Consider the following 16,785-nt stretch of genomic DNA (forward strand, 5'->3'; position numbering starts at 1 on the left):
GCTACAACTCCAATAGGAATTAGCTCCAAGTCTAATGAAAAATACTTTTGAAATGAAATCATCTATACCCCATATCTGAAACAAATGTAGGCAGCAATTGTACAAAAGTTTCTACCTGTCAGTGGTCCACAGAACAATATTCTGAATAAATATTCCAAACAGAAACACATCCAACAACTTCCAGGATCATTTTCTTCTTTACAGTTCTGTTTATCCTTCACCAATTCATTCTAGCACATACTAAATTCATTCAATGCTTATTGAATGCCTACGATGGCCAGAAAGAATTCTAGGTACTGTGTATTCAAGAGCACACTTAAGGTAGTAAATCAAAGCATTTTACAGAGACAAATACCCTGTACAATTCATTATCTGGCACTCCAAAATATCTCTAACCTCTGACTTCCCGAGAGTTAGTGCAACTGGCACCCACAGGTCCAGAAATTGGAGGGTTAAAGATCTTGTGACTCAAACCCTGAGTCTGTATTCTGCAAAGATGGATGTAATCAACGCCATAAATTGGCCAGTTATGCATAAAGCTACAGTAACAAACAAGGCCACAAGCCATCACAGGTCCCTGAAATTACTGATGAAATACCAAACCTACAGTGAATGAGAACAGGTGGCCCTCGCCCGGGACACTGAAGCTCTAAATCTTCCCAATGGACTAAGAAATAAGCACTTCCCCATTTCACATGAGCGGAGGAAGTCACTTCATCACTGGCCTGTCGCATGAATTGCTGACACAGGAAACTTTTCCCCGCTTAGAAGACCATGAGTACCAGGCCATTGCTCATCAGTTGGAAAATGCCTGGTTTTCTTTGCTCATGCTGTCTCGTATGTGAAAATAAAGGCCAGTTCTCTTTGTGGTACACTTTGGTGCACTAAGCGTTTAAACTGTAGTTTGTTCCACCAATCCTCTAGCAGTAAACCTTTCGTGAATCTACCAATGGCATGCACATTTATTAATAATTACAGACGTGCATCTATTATCCACCTCTGTGACTCAAAAATGCCAACTGTCTGATACCTGAACAGCAATTCACTGGGTACCATTTTCTAAAAATGTTAGGTCAAACATGCATTTATTACACAAGATCCTGTGGTTTAGGATTAGAAAGTGAGAGAAAACCCAGAATCAACTTGTCAGTTCCTGAGTTAAGCTACAAACTGCTCCCAGAATTAATTGATATCACCTACCTATAGTTTAAAAAAATAACGTAATGACTATGCATGTTCAAAGCTTTACCAGAAGAAAGGACTGACCAAAAGGATAGAATACACACTGGCAGAGCATAATTAACATCAATTATCTAATTGAGGAAGACCAAGCAAAGAATTGGACACCTAGCAATCCTTTCCGCAGACATATAACTTGTGATTCTGAAAAAAGACTGAGTATGAAAAACACGACTACCTTTATGCCAATATCAGATATAAGAAGGAAAAAAATTAACTCTAAATACCTACTATGAATCTGCTCCTTTGCTTATAATACTCCCTTTGATCCTCTGAGACATCTTATATTGTCGTGTTAGCATCTTCACTGTACAGGCAAGAATCTGACATTCATAGACAGTAAAAAATCTTGTCTAAAATTATACAACTAATAAGCACTGAAACGGGATTAGCCTGATCCAAATCTGTTAGACTTTCCATTCATGAAGTGGGAGCAGTTAGTAACCTGGAAAATAACTCCTTTGTCATCTGAACTTCCACAGTGGACCAGGTGCAAAACTGACACTTGGGTCTTGGTGATTTCTCAAGGGATCATCCAAAGATTTGAACAGATTGCTCCAGCAACACCCAAAGATGTTTACTACCACAGGCTTAATATAATCCTCCCTCCATTCTTCAGCTAAAGGCGGGTCAGCTCTGTCACAGAGAAGCCGGAACTAAACTCAGATTTCCTCAGCAGCAATCCCTTGTGAGCTGATAGGAGAGAGAGCTGGGGTAGAGCTTGACACATGCCGCTCACTCCAATAAGCACAGCTGGGCTGAGGAGACCTCTTTTCCTAAATTCTCTTTCCAAGCTGAATTTTATGATCTTCCCTGGCAGAGAATCAAATGCAAACTCCTAACTTACAGCCAAGTTATCTTACAGCAGCTGTTGGAAGAACTAATTTAGAATGCAAATCTGGTCCTTAATCTACGGGAAAACTGTTCCAGTGATGGATGGCTTTTGAAGCAATAGTTCATGAAAGACACCCCTAATGCCCTCTACTATTACAGTGGAAGAAATATTTAGCTACCATTTGTCTTTATTTGTCTGCTTTGGAGCAAGAGGGGGGCTTTGGAGTCCAGTGGAAAAAGGGTCCACGTGTTTAAAATCTGCCTCAATTGTCTTTTCCACATAAGTAAAATTGAGATCAGAAGACAGATGTGGAGACTAAGTTTTAGCTAATGTCTTCTTAGTACGTGGGACTCCACTACTTTAGGCTAAATCATCTATCGGATAAGGCAACTGGATGTAACAAGAGAGTGGAAAAATCCGTCGCTGTCACTGATTCTGCCTATAGAATCCCGTTACTCTAGATATGAATTATCAGAGTTGATACAGTCCTTTTTTCTTTTTATTCCTTTCCTTGCCAGCTAACAGTGACCTTCTAAAACAGGGGTCCCCAGACCCCGGCTGTGGAACGGTAGCGGTCTGTGGCTTGTTAGGAACTGGGACACACAGCAGGAGGTGAGCAAGAGGGCGAAGAGAGAGACCGAAGCTTTGTCTGCTGTTTCCCATCACTTCCCATTGCTTGCGTTACCTCTTGAACCACCCCCCACCCCCCACCCCCCGACGCACCGCCATCCGTGGAAAAGCCGTTTTCCAGGAAACCAGTCCCTGCTGCCAAAAAGGCTGGGGGCTCCTGTTCTAGAATGAAGCGTTCGTGGAATCATTCCATGGCTTTGATTCTCATGCCTTCAGTCCAACAGAATCTTAAAAAAATACTTCAGTCCTGGTCGTGAGGAAGGTTCTTATTTTTCCATCGGGTCACTGAAGAAACCTCAGCCTGGGCAATATCTATGACGATCTCATCTGATGGCAACTGTCAGAGTAAATGCAATAGAAGAATGTACATCTCTACCTGTTCTTGTTTTGTTAGGCATGGAGAATGAAGATGCTGGAACTTCCAATCCAAGAACTACTAGAAGAAGAATAATGGGAAATTGCTCTAAGGAGTAGAGAATTAGAAAAGGGAAGACATATCCATATTGGGGTTTTTTGTGATTGGTCTTTCAGTTTGGCATGGTATGTAATGGAGAAACACTTGTCTATAAGTAATTCAACTTTGAGTAGCAGACCAGAAACTCTTGTAACCCATGATGTGCTTCTAACTAGATATTTTCTCATGTGCTTTCTGTTCCACACAAGTCAACATGCACAATAGAAAAAAGGTGATGCTCCTCATGACTATTTGTGGTTCTTTTTCCCTGACCCCATCCCATCAGTGAGTTCACTTAGATACACAGCTGTCTGTATTACTGATCTCCGTGAGTCTGTGGTAAAAGAGGTGGGGCTTCCATTGGGATCAGAAAAGTAGACCGGATTCCTCACAGTCACGACAGGAAGCACAGGCTGGATTGACTATGGTAACAGATATCCCCCTCTGTTCTCCAAGATTAAGCACTGCCAAAGCCCTTGGTCATCCTACATTTTCTTGTGACCCAACAGTGACACCCTATCTGGAAATCCAGTGCACTTCTCTTTCATTTTACTATTGCTCTAGTCAACATATGGAAGCTTGCATAACTGGGTATTCATCTTATTTGCTTTTGCAGTACAGATGGAGGATCCCAACAACATGTTTGGTGTTAAGATACTATGATACTGTGAAACTATCCAAGGTCCATGGACAGACTAAATGCTGTGATGTCAGAAAATTAAGTAAGCTCACAGGAGGAAGGTTACTCATTTATCAAGGATGAACTGGGGCAAGGGTATCTTCTTCCATCTCTTCTAAGAATGTCTCCATTTCTTGTCATGGGGTGTTGGCTTCTGTGATTTGAGGAGGAAAGACAAGGAAGACAAATTGGAAGAGGGCTAAGATATTACCAAGCTTGGGTGAAATAAAGTTTAGATATATATAACTGGTAAGCATCATGATATTCATTTATTCATTAACTTATGCACCCAATAAATATGTATCAAGCACAATATATAAGTACTGCTCTAAGTACCTGGACAAAACAGTGAAACAAACAGGTAAAAATCTTTGCCTGCATAGTACTTACAGTCTAATTGACAATAGACAATAAACGTAATAAATCAGTAATTTATGTCATAAATTATAAGGTAATTAGTTCTTAGGAGAAAAACCACCAGGTAAGGAGAGGGGGAATGATAGGTGTTAAGATCCTAAATGTAGTGGTCAAAGTCAGCATCACGAGGTGGTGAGTTGGGGCAAAGCTTGAAGAAACAGACAATGTAGAAATCTGAGAAAAGAGTGTTCCAGGCAGAGGTTAGGGTCCATGCAAAGGCCTAGAGGTGGGAGCGAGCCTGGTGTATTTGAGACAGGGTCAGGGCTGCACCTAGTTTGGGGTGAGTGAAATACCTGACTCAGGAGAAAAATATAAGGGGATCCTAAAAGACTCAGTAATGAAGATGAATACTATTTTAATGCAACATTTTGTAAACTTATTAAAGTCCTCTACAAAATAAAGAAATCCATCCCTGCCCCATCCACCCGGTTCCAATAAAAATTTATTTACGAAAACAGGCGGCCAACCCGTGGGCCACAGTGTGCCGATTTTGACTTTTTCATACTGCGTTTATTATTTGTCCTGGTGACTGAGTTTCTTCCCCCCCTACTTAAATTCTGCATGTGCCTTGCTTGCCTCACCCTAGACCTCACCCCTCAAAGGAGGCCCACGTGGCTGCAGAGGAGGCAGTGGGAGGAGATGGTCAGGAAAGCAGCTAGAGGTCACATGTCAGAGGCTGTGTAGCTAATCTAAGGGTTCTGCCTTTCAGTCTAAATGAAATGCACCACCCCTGGAGGGTTTGTAACAGAAAAGCCACCTAATCTCAACTCACTTTTTAAAAATGATGAGTAGAAGCAGAGAGAATGACTAATATTCCAGATAAGAGATGAGCGATGATGGTGTCTAAGACCAGAGTGGTAGCAGGAAGGTGGTAGCAGGAAGGTGGTGGATTCTGGATATACTTTGTTTGTTTGTTTGTTTTAGTTGAAGTATAGTTGATTTACAATGTTGTGTTAGTGTGTGAAACTTCAGGTATACAGCAAAATGATTCAGTTATACGCATATAAATGTGTACACACACACACACACACACACACACATCATTATAAGATATTGAGTATAGTCCCCTGTACAGTAGGTCCTTGTTGGTTATCTATTTTATATATAGTAGTGTGTATATGTAAATCCTAAACTCCTAATTTAGACCCCCCTTTCCCTTTTGGTAACCATAACTTTGTTTCTATGTCTGTGGATCTATTTCTGTTTTGTAAATAAGTTCATTTGTATCATTTTTTTCTTAATTCCACATGTAAGCGATATCATATGATATTTGTCTTTCTTTGTCTGACTTATTACTTCACTTAGTGTGATAATATCTAGGTCCATCCATGTTCTGCAGATAGCATCATTTCATTCTTTTTTACGGCTGGATATATTTTGGAGGTAGAACTCACATGATGTATGTAGTACTGGACATAGAATGTGAGATAGGAAGAAAGGATGATCCCAATATTTTCATCTTTCATGAACCAGAAAGATGGAGTTGCTATTATCGGAGAGATGCTGTCTTGGGAAGCAGGTTTGGGTGAGTGAACTATGGCCTTTAAACATTTTAGATTTGAGGTATCTAGTTGCTCATCAAGTGACCACACTGAGTAGTCACTTGATACGGAAGTTGATACAGGAGTATGAAGTGGAAGAAGAGATTTCAGCTGGAAATAAGAATATGGACATTACCTTAAAATCTATATAGATAACTTACTCCCCTACATCACCTGCAGAGACTGAAGCCATTCTTCCATGAACTAGAATTGATAAAGCTTTTGTAGAGAATCCATCTCTTCATGAGGTAGGACTATGTTAACTTTCACTCTTTCAAGGTTTTCCAGTGGTCTAGGAGTTTGTTTAAAAACAAAAGAAACTGGATTCTCTACATGAAAGACCTATGATCAAATCTGTTTCCACTGAGTTTTAATTCTTAGCCTTTTCTCAGTTTAAAGATTGGTAACATGTTTCAAGTTAGAGGAAATGACAAGGTCAAAATATTAGTAACTGGATCCGACCACAAATGTGTGACTTCCCAAAATCTGCATCACATTCTCTACCCACAGGTAAGTTGCTAACAGAATTACAATGTAAGTAAACATCTCCACAGGAGAAAAAATGGAGGGAGGGAGAGAGAGAGAGGGAACTCTTCCTTGAGTTATTTATTTAAAATAAAGATCTGTCACACCATATCAGTCTCCAATAAATGGTAATGCATTTTTCAGACAACCTGAGTGGTTTATGAGTATACAAGCATGGCCACTTACGTTGGGCTGATTTGTAAAGTTAGGCATTAGGTCATAAACTGTGGCTACTGTTTAAAAGTATAAAAATCATATGGCTGGCTAAGAGGACAAGTTTCTTGTGGCAAGCTATTTGACTAGACTCTCTGGGCCAAGAAGAGATAACTACAGTATTTTGACTCTTCATGGTGAGATCCAGTCTGCTGACTGCCATTAAGGAGCAGCAAGAGTGGGTGCAGCAGAATATGATGTGAATTGTTAGCCTGCATGAGGACAGAGCACCCCTTGACAAAGCTGATCTGCTCACATCCTGGGAAGACTCGAGACCACAGATGGAGCAGTGAACCAGCTGAGCTTTCAGCTCAGCTTTACAAAACTAAATCCCATTCAGTGTTGTGTGGTTTACATGTTTCTACATGGATTGCTTTCTCATTAATTGATGCCATTTGCTTGTTCTGTTTCATAGATTAAAGTAAGAACTAATAATATCTAAATGTTGGCATCAAAGGAAAATAGCAATCTCTGTTGTCCTATTTCACTCAAAAATAGAAATTTATAATATCTCGTAATAATCTATCATTGAGTAAAATGTAGAAAGAGAAATATATATATGTGTAACTGAATCACTTTCCTGTACAGCAGAAACTAACACAACACTGTAAATTAACTATATTTCAACAAAAATTTAAAAGAAAAAGGAAAAAGAAATCATGATTCCCAACAAAAAAATAAGATAATATATTAAAAATAGAAATATTGATACATCATTATCCTAGGAAGTCCAGCCATAGAAGAAATTTTAGGTTTTGCTAATTCAACCTTTTGATGAAAAGGCATGATTTCTAATTAAATACATATTATTCTGCACATCCATATTCTATGCAGTTTTCTTTATAATCGTGTACTCTAAAAGTTAAAATATCTTTCATGCTTCTCTAAATTATGTTCTGGATTTTATAAAATAATAAATACAACAAAATACAAGAAAGAAAAAGAGTATCTTTGTGGAATACACAAAGGACATATTAAATGTTTATTTAATTGGATATTTATTTTAAATACTTCATGAAAGCAATAAATATTTTACCATGAAACAGTTCTATCATTGCTCTAGTACTGCTCTGAAAATGGTATTGTTTTAAGATATATGGGTTGGCTTAAAGAAATAAGAATTCCTTTTGCTGCATAGAACACATATTACAATAGAGAACAGATTTGTGGTTGCCAAGAGGGGTGGGGTGGGGGAGGGATGGGTCGGGAGTCTGGGATTAGCAGATGCAAACTATTATATATAGGATGGATAAATAACAAGGTCCTGCAGTATAGCGCAGGGAACTATGTTCAAAATCCTGTGATAAACCATAATGGAATATAACACAGTTTGCCACAACTAAATTAAGATCCCGCATGCCACAACTAAGACCCAGCACAACCAAATAAATAAATAAATAAATCTTTTTTTAAAAAAAGAATGTATATACATGTATAGCTGAATCACTTTGCTGTACAGCAGAAATGAACACAACTTTGTAAATCAACTATACTTTAACCAAAAAAACCCCCATATATTACAGACACAGCTAAGACTTATGCTGACTCTGAGCAACTGATTTAAAAACATTTACTTCTCAATGTCTTTTTAAACCATGAAGATGGTTAGTTAGCGTTACTTAAAATAAATTGAAAATTAAAGATAAATATTCCCTACCCCAAGCCAAAACATAAAACAAAAAAATATCTAACTTAGGAAACCATTGCAAATCAACAAAATTAGACTTGCAAACATTCTAGTAAAACATATGCTAAACTATTTTTTACAGCAGCACTGAATATTCATTGAATTATCACTCGTATGATTTTAATTTCCACCATAACTGCATTAAGAATGGGAAAATGTTAATATGAAAATAAGGAAACAATAGACCATAAACTACTCTTTGGAATAAAGAACACCAAAGCACCATAATAAGAACAATACTGTACAAATTATCAACCAGACTTTGAGCACTATTTTGGGAGCATCTTTTATATGAGGGAGCAGATTGAATCAAAGAAGCTATGACAACTCAATGAGACCCAAATGTAAATGATAAAACTATCGACAAAAGTCCTGAAGGAAAATGTTTTTCCTTTGGAGGGATGATTTGCACTGGCGTCCAGGTGTAATATTATGTGCACTGATGAGCTGATCAACAGAACAGAACTTCTCCCCAGCTGTAATCAAGAGTGATTGATGGCTGGGACAAAAAAGTTGATTATCATGACAAGTTCGCTGATGCAGAGAAAATAAGCCTCTGCTTGGGAAATGGATAAAACCTGCTCAGAGACTACCTCCTGCAACCTCGTTATAAAGGAATCTAAGATCAGGCTTAAAGTTGTACTGATGGACCTGATGTCCCAATAAACCTGATAAGAAGATGTTTGTTACACATCCATCTTCAGAGACTTCTAGGCACAGAATTTTAAAAGTACATGGAGCCGCAATAAAAAGTAAACCACATACTCTCAGTGTTATGTGTGTGATTCTTAAAAGTTATCCCTCCGCCTCTCACACGTGGAATCACACGTGGACACAGAAAATTAAACTTTCACAGCAGAGCACACCTCCACTTGCCTTCCACAGCTCCCTCCACTTGCCTTCCACAGCTCCCTCCACAAAAGGAAGGGGTTCCCCAAAGGACTGCAACCTTTATCACGATCAGATTCAATTTACATCAAAACATACATTTGGACAGAGACAACGGATCCCAGAGGCAGTATTCTGCATTGAAAATGAGGTTTGGCAGGCTTGAAAAAGGTGAATTCGGGCCAGGATGCAGGGTGTCAAGTACAGTGTTCTAAAATAGTACAGTAGCTGGATTCTGCAAAGATCCATAGGCTATGAAGAAATGTACCCCTCTTTTCAAGTTCTGGTTCTAACATCATATTCTAGTAATGCAACCCAAATATAGTGTGCAATAGTGGTACAATGTCATTCTCCTTTAAACTCATGATAAACCCAAACCGTCATTCCTTGATGAGCCATCCTAAGAAACGTAGCAGGAAGAAGGTAAAATGAATGGGTAGGTTCATTTCATCTATAGAGAGATCTGTGGCCATGGGGACACTGAAGAAAAGTAAGTATATTTCATCACAATTCCTTTAGTTAATTATTACAGAGAATAGGACAGCAGAAAAGATAACAACAAATAGCAACTGTAAAAGGAGAGAGAGGATACAAACACCATAAAACCCCAAATGACAGGAGAACAAAGTCATGGGAATTACCTTTCTCTCCAATCCCTTTGCCCCTCCGCCCCTCAACTGTCCTATGTTTCCAGGGCTATGGCGAAACTGATGATTTATGAAAAGCTGAAATAAACTTCAGCGAAATATAATAAAAAGGGCAAGAGGCCTGATAAACAGCGACGACAGTGAATGGAAAGGGATGAAAAAATTTGATTTTTGAGACTTTCTATTATTGGCAATTATTAATGCAGTTGCTACTTTTAGTTTCTACAAGTGCTTTAGGACTTTGAAATACCTTAAGAAATGTATGTGGTCGTAGAAAGAGATACAAAACAACTGATGACATTTATACGAGATATGTACATCAAGTAATTTCTGGGCCACTGGGCTACTTCAAGGATTTTATTCCATGGCTAAGAAAGACTTCATCAGTCAGAAAGTGATGAGGTGGCTGGTGTGCTCCCGAATCTTCGGCGTATAATCATAAAGCTAAAATGGGGAAATTTGGACTATGCTGATTTCTTCTTTTTGCAAATAACCTAAAATTCAGAGGTTGTTACAAGGCAAGCTTTCCAAATCACAAGAACCAGCTTCCAGGCTGTGCTCACATCTAAATTGCAGGTATTCATTTCCTCTTCAAGTCATGTGAATTTCCATTTCTCAGGTTTTAGGAAACCAGTTGCTTAAGATATGAATCCTGCTTTCTAGAGGAATCAGGCACTGGGGAAGGCAACCTAAAATTCCATTCCTTATCAAAAGGTAGTGGTTATTCTAAATGCAACTTAGACCATCTTAGAGAATCCTGTTTCTACCTTCATTTTCTTGTTATGGCAATAAAGAAAAATGTTTCTGGTCTTGAGCACTTCACCCACTTATTTATCCAACATCTACTGATGATACGTAAGACTTGTAAAGTTTTCCTAACATTAATAGGTTTCCTGTCTCATCTTTGGGGACACATGGACAATTTTAGCTCATTTAATTGGAATCATACCTCTTGCTCACCATGTTCAATCCTCCCCATCACATCCTGTCCTCTGATGCTTCGCCCATGCTTAACCCTCCTCTCAAACTCTGCATTCAATAGGTGGCATTTGATGAAACAGACTTCGCATAGATTCCCTTTTGCCTCTCCCTCTGCCTCCCCGCAGCCACCCGCTTCAAAACTTACTACAATAGTATAGCCCTTGAGGTAGTTCTCAATTTTGAGATATGTTTCTAGGTTCTAGCGATCTGTACTACTGGCAATTTAGCAATGAGTTTGCTACTGGTATCAACCTTGATTAACTCCTACACTGTGTGTAGAACTTAAGTGACCAGTTGTCTTAGCTGAAAACTGTCGGCTGGCACTAATGCAAGTCTCAAATAAATATCCTTTAGGAGATGGCACTTGATATGAGAGGTAAAAAACATTCATCTGGGATTTAAGAGCCTGTTTTTCAGTCCTTTTATCTGTTTCAACAGCTTAGAGACCTTGAAAAAGTCAACTCAATATTCTGGCCTTTGCTTTTTCCATCTGTACAATCTATAAAATGGACAGAATGATTTCTTAGGCATCTCTAGGTCCTAACTTACAACAGTTTTCTGAGGGGCTCACAGCATTCCACAGAAATGCAAATATCTCTTTGATTATTGGAGCTTATTGTACACATCTACTTGTCATAGCTAAAATCAACTTTCTCTATCTAGACTTTCAAAGTCAAATTTTCCATGTCTAGGAGAATTTAATAGAAAAAGTGAATTGTATTAATTTGTTTTTCCTTGTTTATGAAGAAAAGAAGCCCAGAGAAATATGGACTCTTTGACAATGATTTCTCTTTTTCTCAGTCCCCTGCCCTTCATTTTATCCACAGATGAAATTCTGGAATGTCAAAGTCAATGTAAAGTCCTGAAATGTCCCAGTATTGAAGTTCTATTTTTAAAAGCCTGCCAAAGAAACACACTGCTTAAGTAGATTCCTGTGCTCTTGACCGGCTCATTTTCTCCTGAAATCTCGAACAGTCAGACTCAATATTTCTTGTTTGGTCTTTCTGTTCAAGTTTTGTTTTCTGAGAATTTCTGACAGAGCCTCAGGCTCTATTCAAGAAGTAGAAGCCAGTGAAACCAAGGGATGAAACGGCCCAAATGCACACTCAGAGCGAGCTCCTCACACAGAGGTGACCTGGCAGCCTCACCTGAGCTCATCAGGTCCCAGATGTACCTCCTCTGGTAGGGAAGCTGAATGGCCCTGTCCTAGACCTGCTTTTGAAGAAGAAAAAGCACCCAGTGGGAAAGCCACAATGCTCAGGCCAATGCTCTAAATAGCTCCGTGAGTCCTGGAGACGCAGAGGACACACTCTTACGAAAGAGATGTTTCAAAGTTGCCTGAAAATTTAATTTATAACTGGGTTCTTCTGAAGATCCTTTGGGACTCAGCAGCAGCAACAACAGACTTAAAGAGGTTGAGAGTTTTTAATAAAGGTAGCTCTGCCAGAGACAAGTGGTTCCTGCCGTTTTTAAAAGGTAAAATGTAAAGATTTACTAGGAGTGGGTACCTCAGCATCTTAACACAAAGATACACTAAGATACACAAAGATGCTTTCAGCAGAGGAGATCCCTATAAGTACTTTCTTTTAAAAAAGAGATATTTTCATACTTCTATATTTCTTAAGAAGTAATTTAACATTTGAAGAATGAAACAATTGTAACTTCACTGATTATCCCAGAAAGTAAAAACGACCTTTCCGTTTCATTCGCTATAGAGTTTATAACCTAATTGCCTACATGTTGTATTTTATTATCCTTACAACGTAGCTGTAAGGAATGGTTTGTCCTTTTACATGAGATGATTGTGGAACCTGTAAGTTCAATGAAGAGCCCAAGGATACACAGTCAATTGAGAGAAAAATCTAGACGACAGGCTATCAGATTGCTGATCGGATGTTTATCCTGCCATTTCATGCGGCTTCTCTGGATGCTGTTTTCAGGTGTGGGGTTAGATGTGTAGCCCCCATGCATAGCTTTGTATTAACCTTTCTCCTAGGATATGCAATAAAATGCTAAAATCTGAATGAGGCAACAATAATATCTGTGAACTTTCCTGGGCATGTCTTAGACGGAAGACACTGCCAGAAATAGGCAAGAAATACTTAGAAAATTGCACCTGAGACTTTCAAAATATAATTTTTAATTTGGGATAAAACATGCACTTTGAAAACCATAACAGGATAGTAGATGCAACCATCCTTTTCCCTCTATAAAACCTAAGCATGCTTATAAATGAAATTTGGAAAATGAAGTAGAGGAAGTAAAAGAACAGCTCTTCAACGCCAATACAACCACCATTACTTTTTGTTTTTCCCTCCATCTAAGAAGCATTTCCTTTAAATTTCAGCCCTCACAAATAATATTGATTTAAATATTTAAAAGCTATGTGTTAAGATAGGATGTTAAAGAAAGTGTAATTGTCTAAGTTTGGTCATTTACTAGGAAAAAAATGTTCCTATTAACATCTTCATCATTATATTGCCGTATTTGGTTATGGAAGTTTTGACAGAGATATGAATTAAATTCAGATTTATTACTTAGTTTCACTACACTTCTGGGTTCTAAAGCACAGAAAATAATGATTTCTATTTTATAATACCATTGGAAAGTGTAAATATCAATTATATTGGTGATAATCCCAAGGATTCCCTCTGGAGGGGTCTGAGATCTGTAATTAATGTTATCTTCTAATGAGGTTGCTTTCCCTCTGGTCCCCTGAAGTAATTAATGCTTGGCCATCCTGAGTCACACAGGATTTGTTGTTCCTGTATTATAGTTCAGTAGTTTGCGTTCATATTTAATTTTCCACCTTGTTTATGACTGAATTGTGTGAGTGAACAGGACTGATGCCCTTTTGGGAGGACTCGCCAGTCCTTGTTGGGGAGCCTAGTCTGCAGTGAGGATGACTGGCCTACAGCGGTTCTGACTGCCCCAGGTTAGTTCCACTGTGGAAGGAGTCCACGGGCCCTCTCTCTGGGACAGCTGGACTGGGCAGGAAACACACAAGATGCCATCCATGCCATTGTTGTAGCAGCTGCTGGATCTCTGGATGAACTTGCTGCCCTACCTGGACCAGGTGAGGCAAAAACAGCCTGGAAGTGGACACCAATGCTGTGTGGCCAGCCTCTGGCCAGGTGGCCTGGTATAAGCCTCCTATACCCTCTACACCTCAGTTTCCACTGTGAAATTAGCAAACGTTGTCTTCTGTCTTTAACATATCATGAAATGCTATTTTGGGGACATTAACCAAAGTGATGCTTAAACTACAATTTTATGATTCCTCAGTTTTGGAGCCTGAGATCTTATTTCCTACTCTATAAACAGTCATTGAGTAATTAATCATTCCCTACCTCACTTAATATTCTTACATCCAGCTTTCTGCCCGTGGACACCGCCGAGTAAGCATCGTTGACGTCTCCCCCCTCCACTGCCGTCATGTCCAAGTCAGAGTCTCCCAAAGAGCCCGAACAGCTGCGGAAGCTCTTCATCGGAGGTTTGAGCTTTGAAACAACCGATGAGAGTCTGAGGAGCCATTTTGAGCAATGGGGAACGCTCACAGACTGTGTGGTAATGAGGGATCCAAACACGAAGCGCTCCAGAGGCTTCGGGTTTGTCACCTATGCCACTGTGGAGGAGGTGGATGCGGCCATGAATGCAAGGCCACACAAGGTGGATGGAAGAGTTGTGGAACCAAAGAGGGCCGTCTCAAGAGAAGATTCTCAAAGACCTGGTGCCCACTTAACTGTGAAAAAGATTTTTGTCGGTGGCATTAAAGAAGACACTGAGGAACATCACTTAAGAGATTATTTTGAACAGTATGGGAAAATTGAAGTGATTGAAATCATGACTGACCGAGGCAGTGGCAAAAAGAGAGGCTTTGCTTTCGTAACCTTTGATGACCATGACTCCGTAGACAAGATTGTCATTCAGAAGTACCATACTGTGAATGGCCACAACTGTGAAGTAAGGAAAGCCCTATCTAAGCAAGAGATGGCTAGTGCTTCATCGAGTCAGAGAGGTCGAAGTGGTTCTGGAAACTTTGGTGGTGGTCGTGGAGGTGGTTTTGGTGGGAATGACAACTTTGGTCGTGGAGGAAACTTCAGTGGTCGAGGTGGCTTTGGTGACAGCCGCGGTGGTGGTGGATATGGTGGCAGTGGGGATGGCTATAATGGATTTGGTAATGATGGAAGCAATTTTGGAGGTGGTGGAAGCTACAATGATTTTGGCAATTACAACAATCAATCTTCAAATTTTGGACCCATGAAAGGAGGGAACTTTGGAGGCAGAAGCTCTGGCCCCTATGGCGGTGGAGGCCAATACTTTGCCAAACCACGAAACCAAGGTGGCTATGGCGGTTCCAGCAGCAGCAGTAGCTATGGCAGCGGCAGAAGGTTTTAATTACTGCCAGGAAACAAAGCTTAGCAGGAGAGGAGAGCCAGAGAAGTGACAGGGAAGCTACAGGTTACAACAGATTTGTGAACTCAGCCAAGCACAGTGGTGGCAGGGCCTAGCTGCTACAAAGAAGACATGTTTTAGACAATACTCATGTGTATGGGCAAAAAAACTCGAGGACTGTATTTGTGACTAATTGTATAACAGGTTATTTTAGTTTCTGTTTTGTGGAAAGTGTAAAGCATTCCAACAAAGGGTTTTAATGTAGATTTTTTTTTTTTTTTTTTTTTTGCACCCATGCTGTTGATTGCTAAATGTAATAGTCTGATCATGACGCTGAATAAATGTGTCTTTTTTTAAACGTGCTGTGTAAAGTTAAAAAAAAAAAAAAAAAAAAATATTCTTACATCCATGCTGGCCTTCCTGTAACTTGTCTTTCAAAGGCACACTTACTAACTAGTCCAGGCCAACGGTAATTTATGCTTATTTTAAGATGCTGATAAAATAATTGGACAAATTACAACCTTTCATTCTTTAATTGGAAGCTTTTTGCATAACCCCATGTGTGTTTCACATAAAAGTCGAAAGAATTTTTTTTTTCAAAGAAAAAGCCTGCACCAGGAGTAGGCAATCTGATTTAAAGTGCATGCAATATAATGTGTCACTTAGAAAGATATCTGCAGGGCTGAAAATGGAAAATGTACTGTACAGGAAACAGGTATGGCGTAACACCAAACTGCAGACTTTGTAATATGAAGGGTTAAAAAAATAAATAAAAGCTTGAAGGGAAAGGAAATTGAATTTTCATGATGCAGAGATGAAAGGAACTACAAGCTATTATTTTCAATGGACGGGGAAGAAGCTTTGAAATGTAAAAAGGTTCATAAGGCAAAAATACTTTCCCAAGTGATAGAGGATTCAACCAAGCATACAAGTGAATTACAGTGTTACTTTTTCAGATTCTAGGTTTAAGAATGGAAATAGGAAGATAAATTCCAGGTTTACCTGGAAAAAGCAAACAGGCAGTTGTATTGGGATTTAAGGCTTTTGGGGAATAAAATGATCTATATATAAATATATATACGTACATATGTATTTTCTTTCTATTTTATATGTGAATGAATGGATGATAAATCCAACTGATTTTGGCATTCACTATTAAATATTTCACGGAATTAGTATTTATAGATATGACCCGTTAATAAATAAACAAATCTTATGTTTTCAGCACATTAGTTCCCCTTTATTGACATAATACTGCTCAGAGACATTTTTAAAGTCTCTAAAGGAGTTTCTACTCCCGTATTTCAATTTTACAATAATTATATTTTGTTTGTAAATCATAGTTAATATGTTGCTATGTCATTTATAAACTCAGTTACATTGGGTCTTCCTATTTAAAAAAAAAAAAGCTGCAATTTAAAAAATTTGCACTGCATAGTGAATTTATATCAAGGTTCAAGACAAGGAAAAATGTAAGGGCACTGAAGTCATGTGTCCAAGTTTATACAGACCAAAAAACTAGACTAGGTAATTATCTGATAAATTCAGGTTGTCATGAAATTCAGCTCAAATCTACATCAAACATCCAAATGAGCATCTATGGTAGGCAGGATAATGATACTTAAGTCCTAATCCCTGGAAAGAATGGATACAT

At 38.9% G+C, this 16,785-nt stretch overlaps 2 protein-coding genes across 3 annotated transcripts in view; one reads left to right on the plus strand and one right to left on the minus strand.

Annotated features, from left to right (window-relative positions):
* Window positions 1-16,785, minus strand: part of ZNF385D (zinc finger protein 385D) — an 891,886-nt gene that overhangs the window by 104,209 nt on the left and 770,892 nt on the right. The window lies entirely within an intron of this gene.
* On the plus strand, window positions 14,117-15,489 carry LOC130855187 (heterogeneous nuclear ribonucleoprotein A1-like). The gene has a single exon (XM_057738319.1). It carries the CDS (start codon window positions 14,172-14,174, stop codon window positions 15,132-15,134), a length of 963 nt encoding a protein of 320 aa, XP_057594302.1. The 5' UTR covers window positions 14,117-14,171; the 3' UTR covers window positions 15,135-15,489.

Source organism: Hippopotamus amphibius, chromosome 6 (assembly GCF_030028045.1).
Source record: "Hippopotamus amphibius kiboko isolate mHipAmp2 chromosome 6, mHipAmp2.hap2, whole genome shotgun sequence".
Taxonomy (NCBI): Eukaryota; Metazoa; Chordata; class Mammalia; order Artiodactyla; family Hippopotamidae; genus Hippopotamus; species Hippopotamus amphibius.

Bases quoted from the DNA above. Each gene is read 5' to 3' on its own strand.
- LOC130855187 (XM_057738319.1), top strand. From the start codon at position 14,172: ATGTCCAAGTCAGAGTCTCCCAAAGAGCCCGAACAGCTGCGGAAGCTC.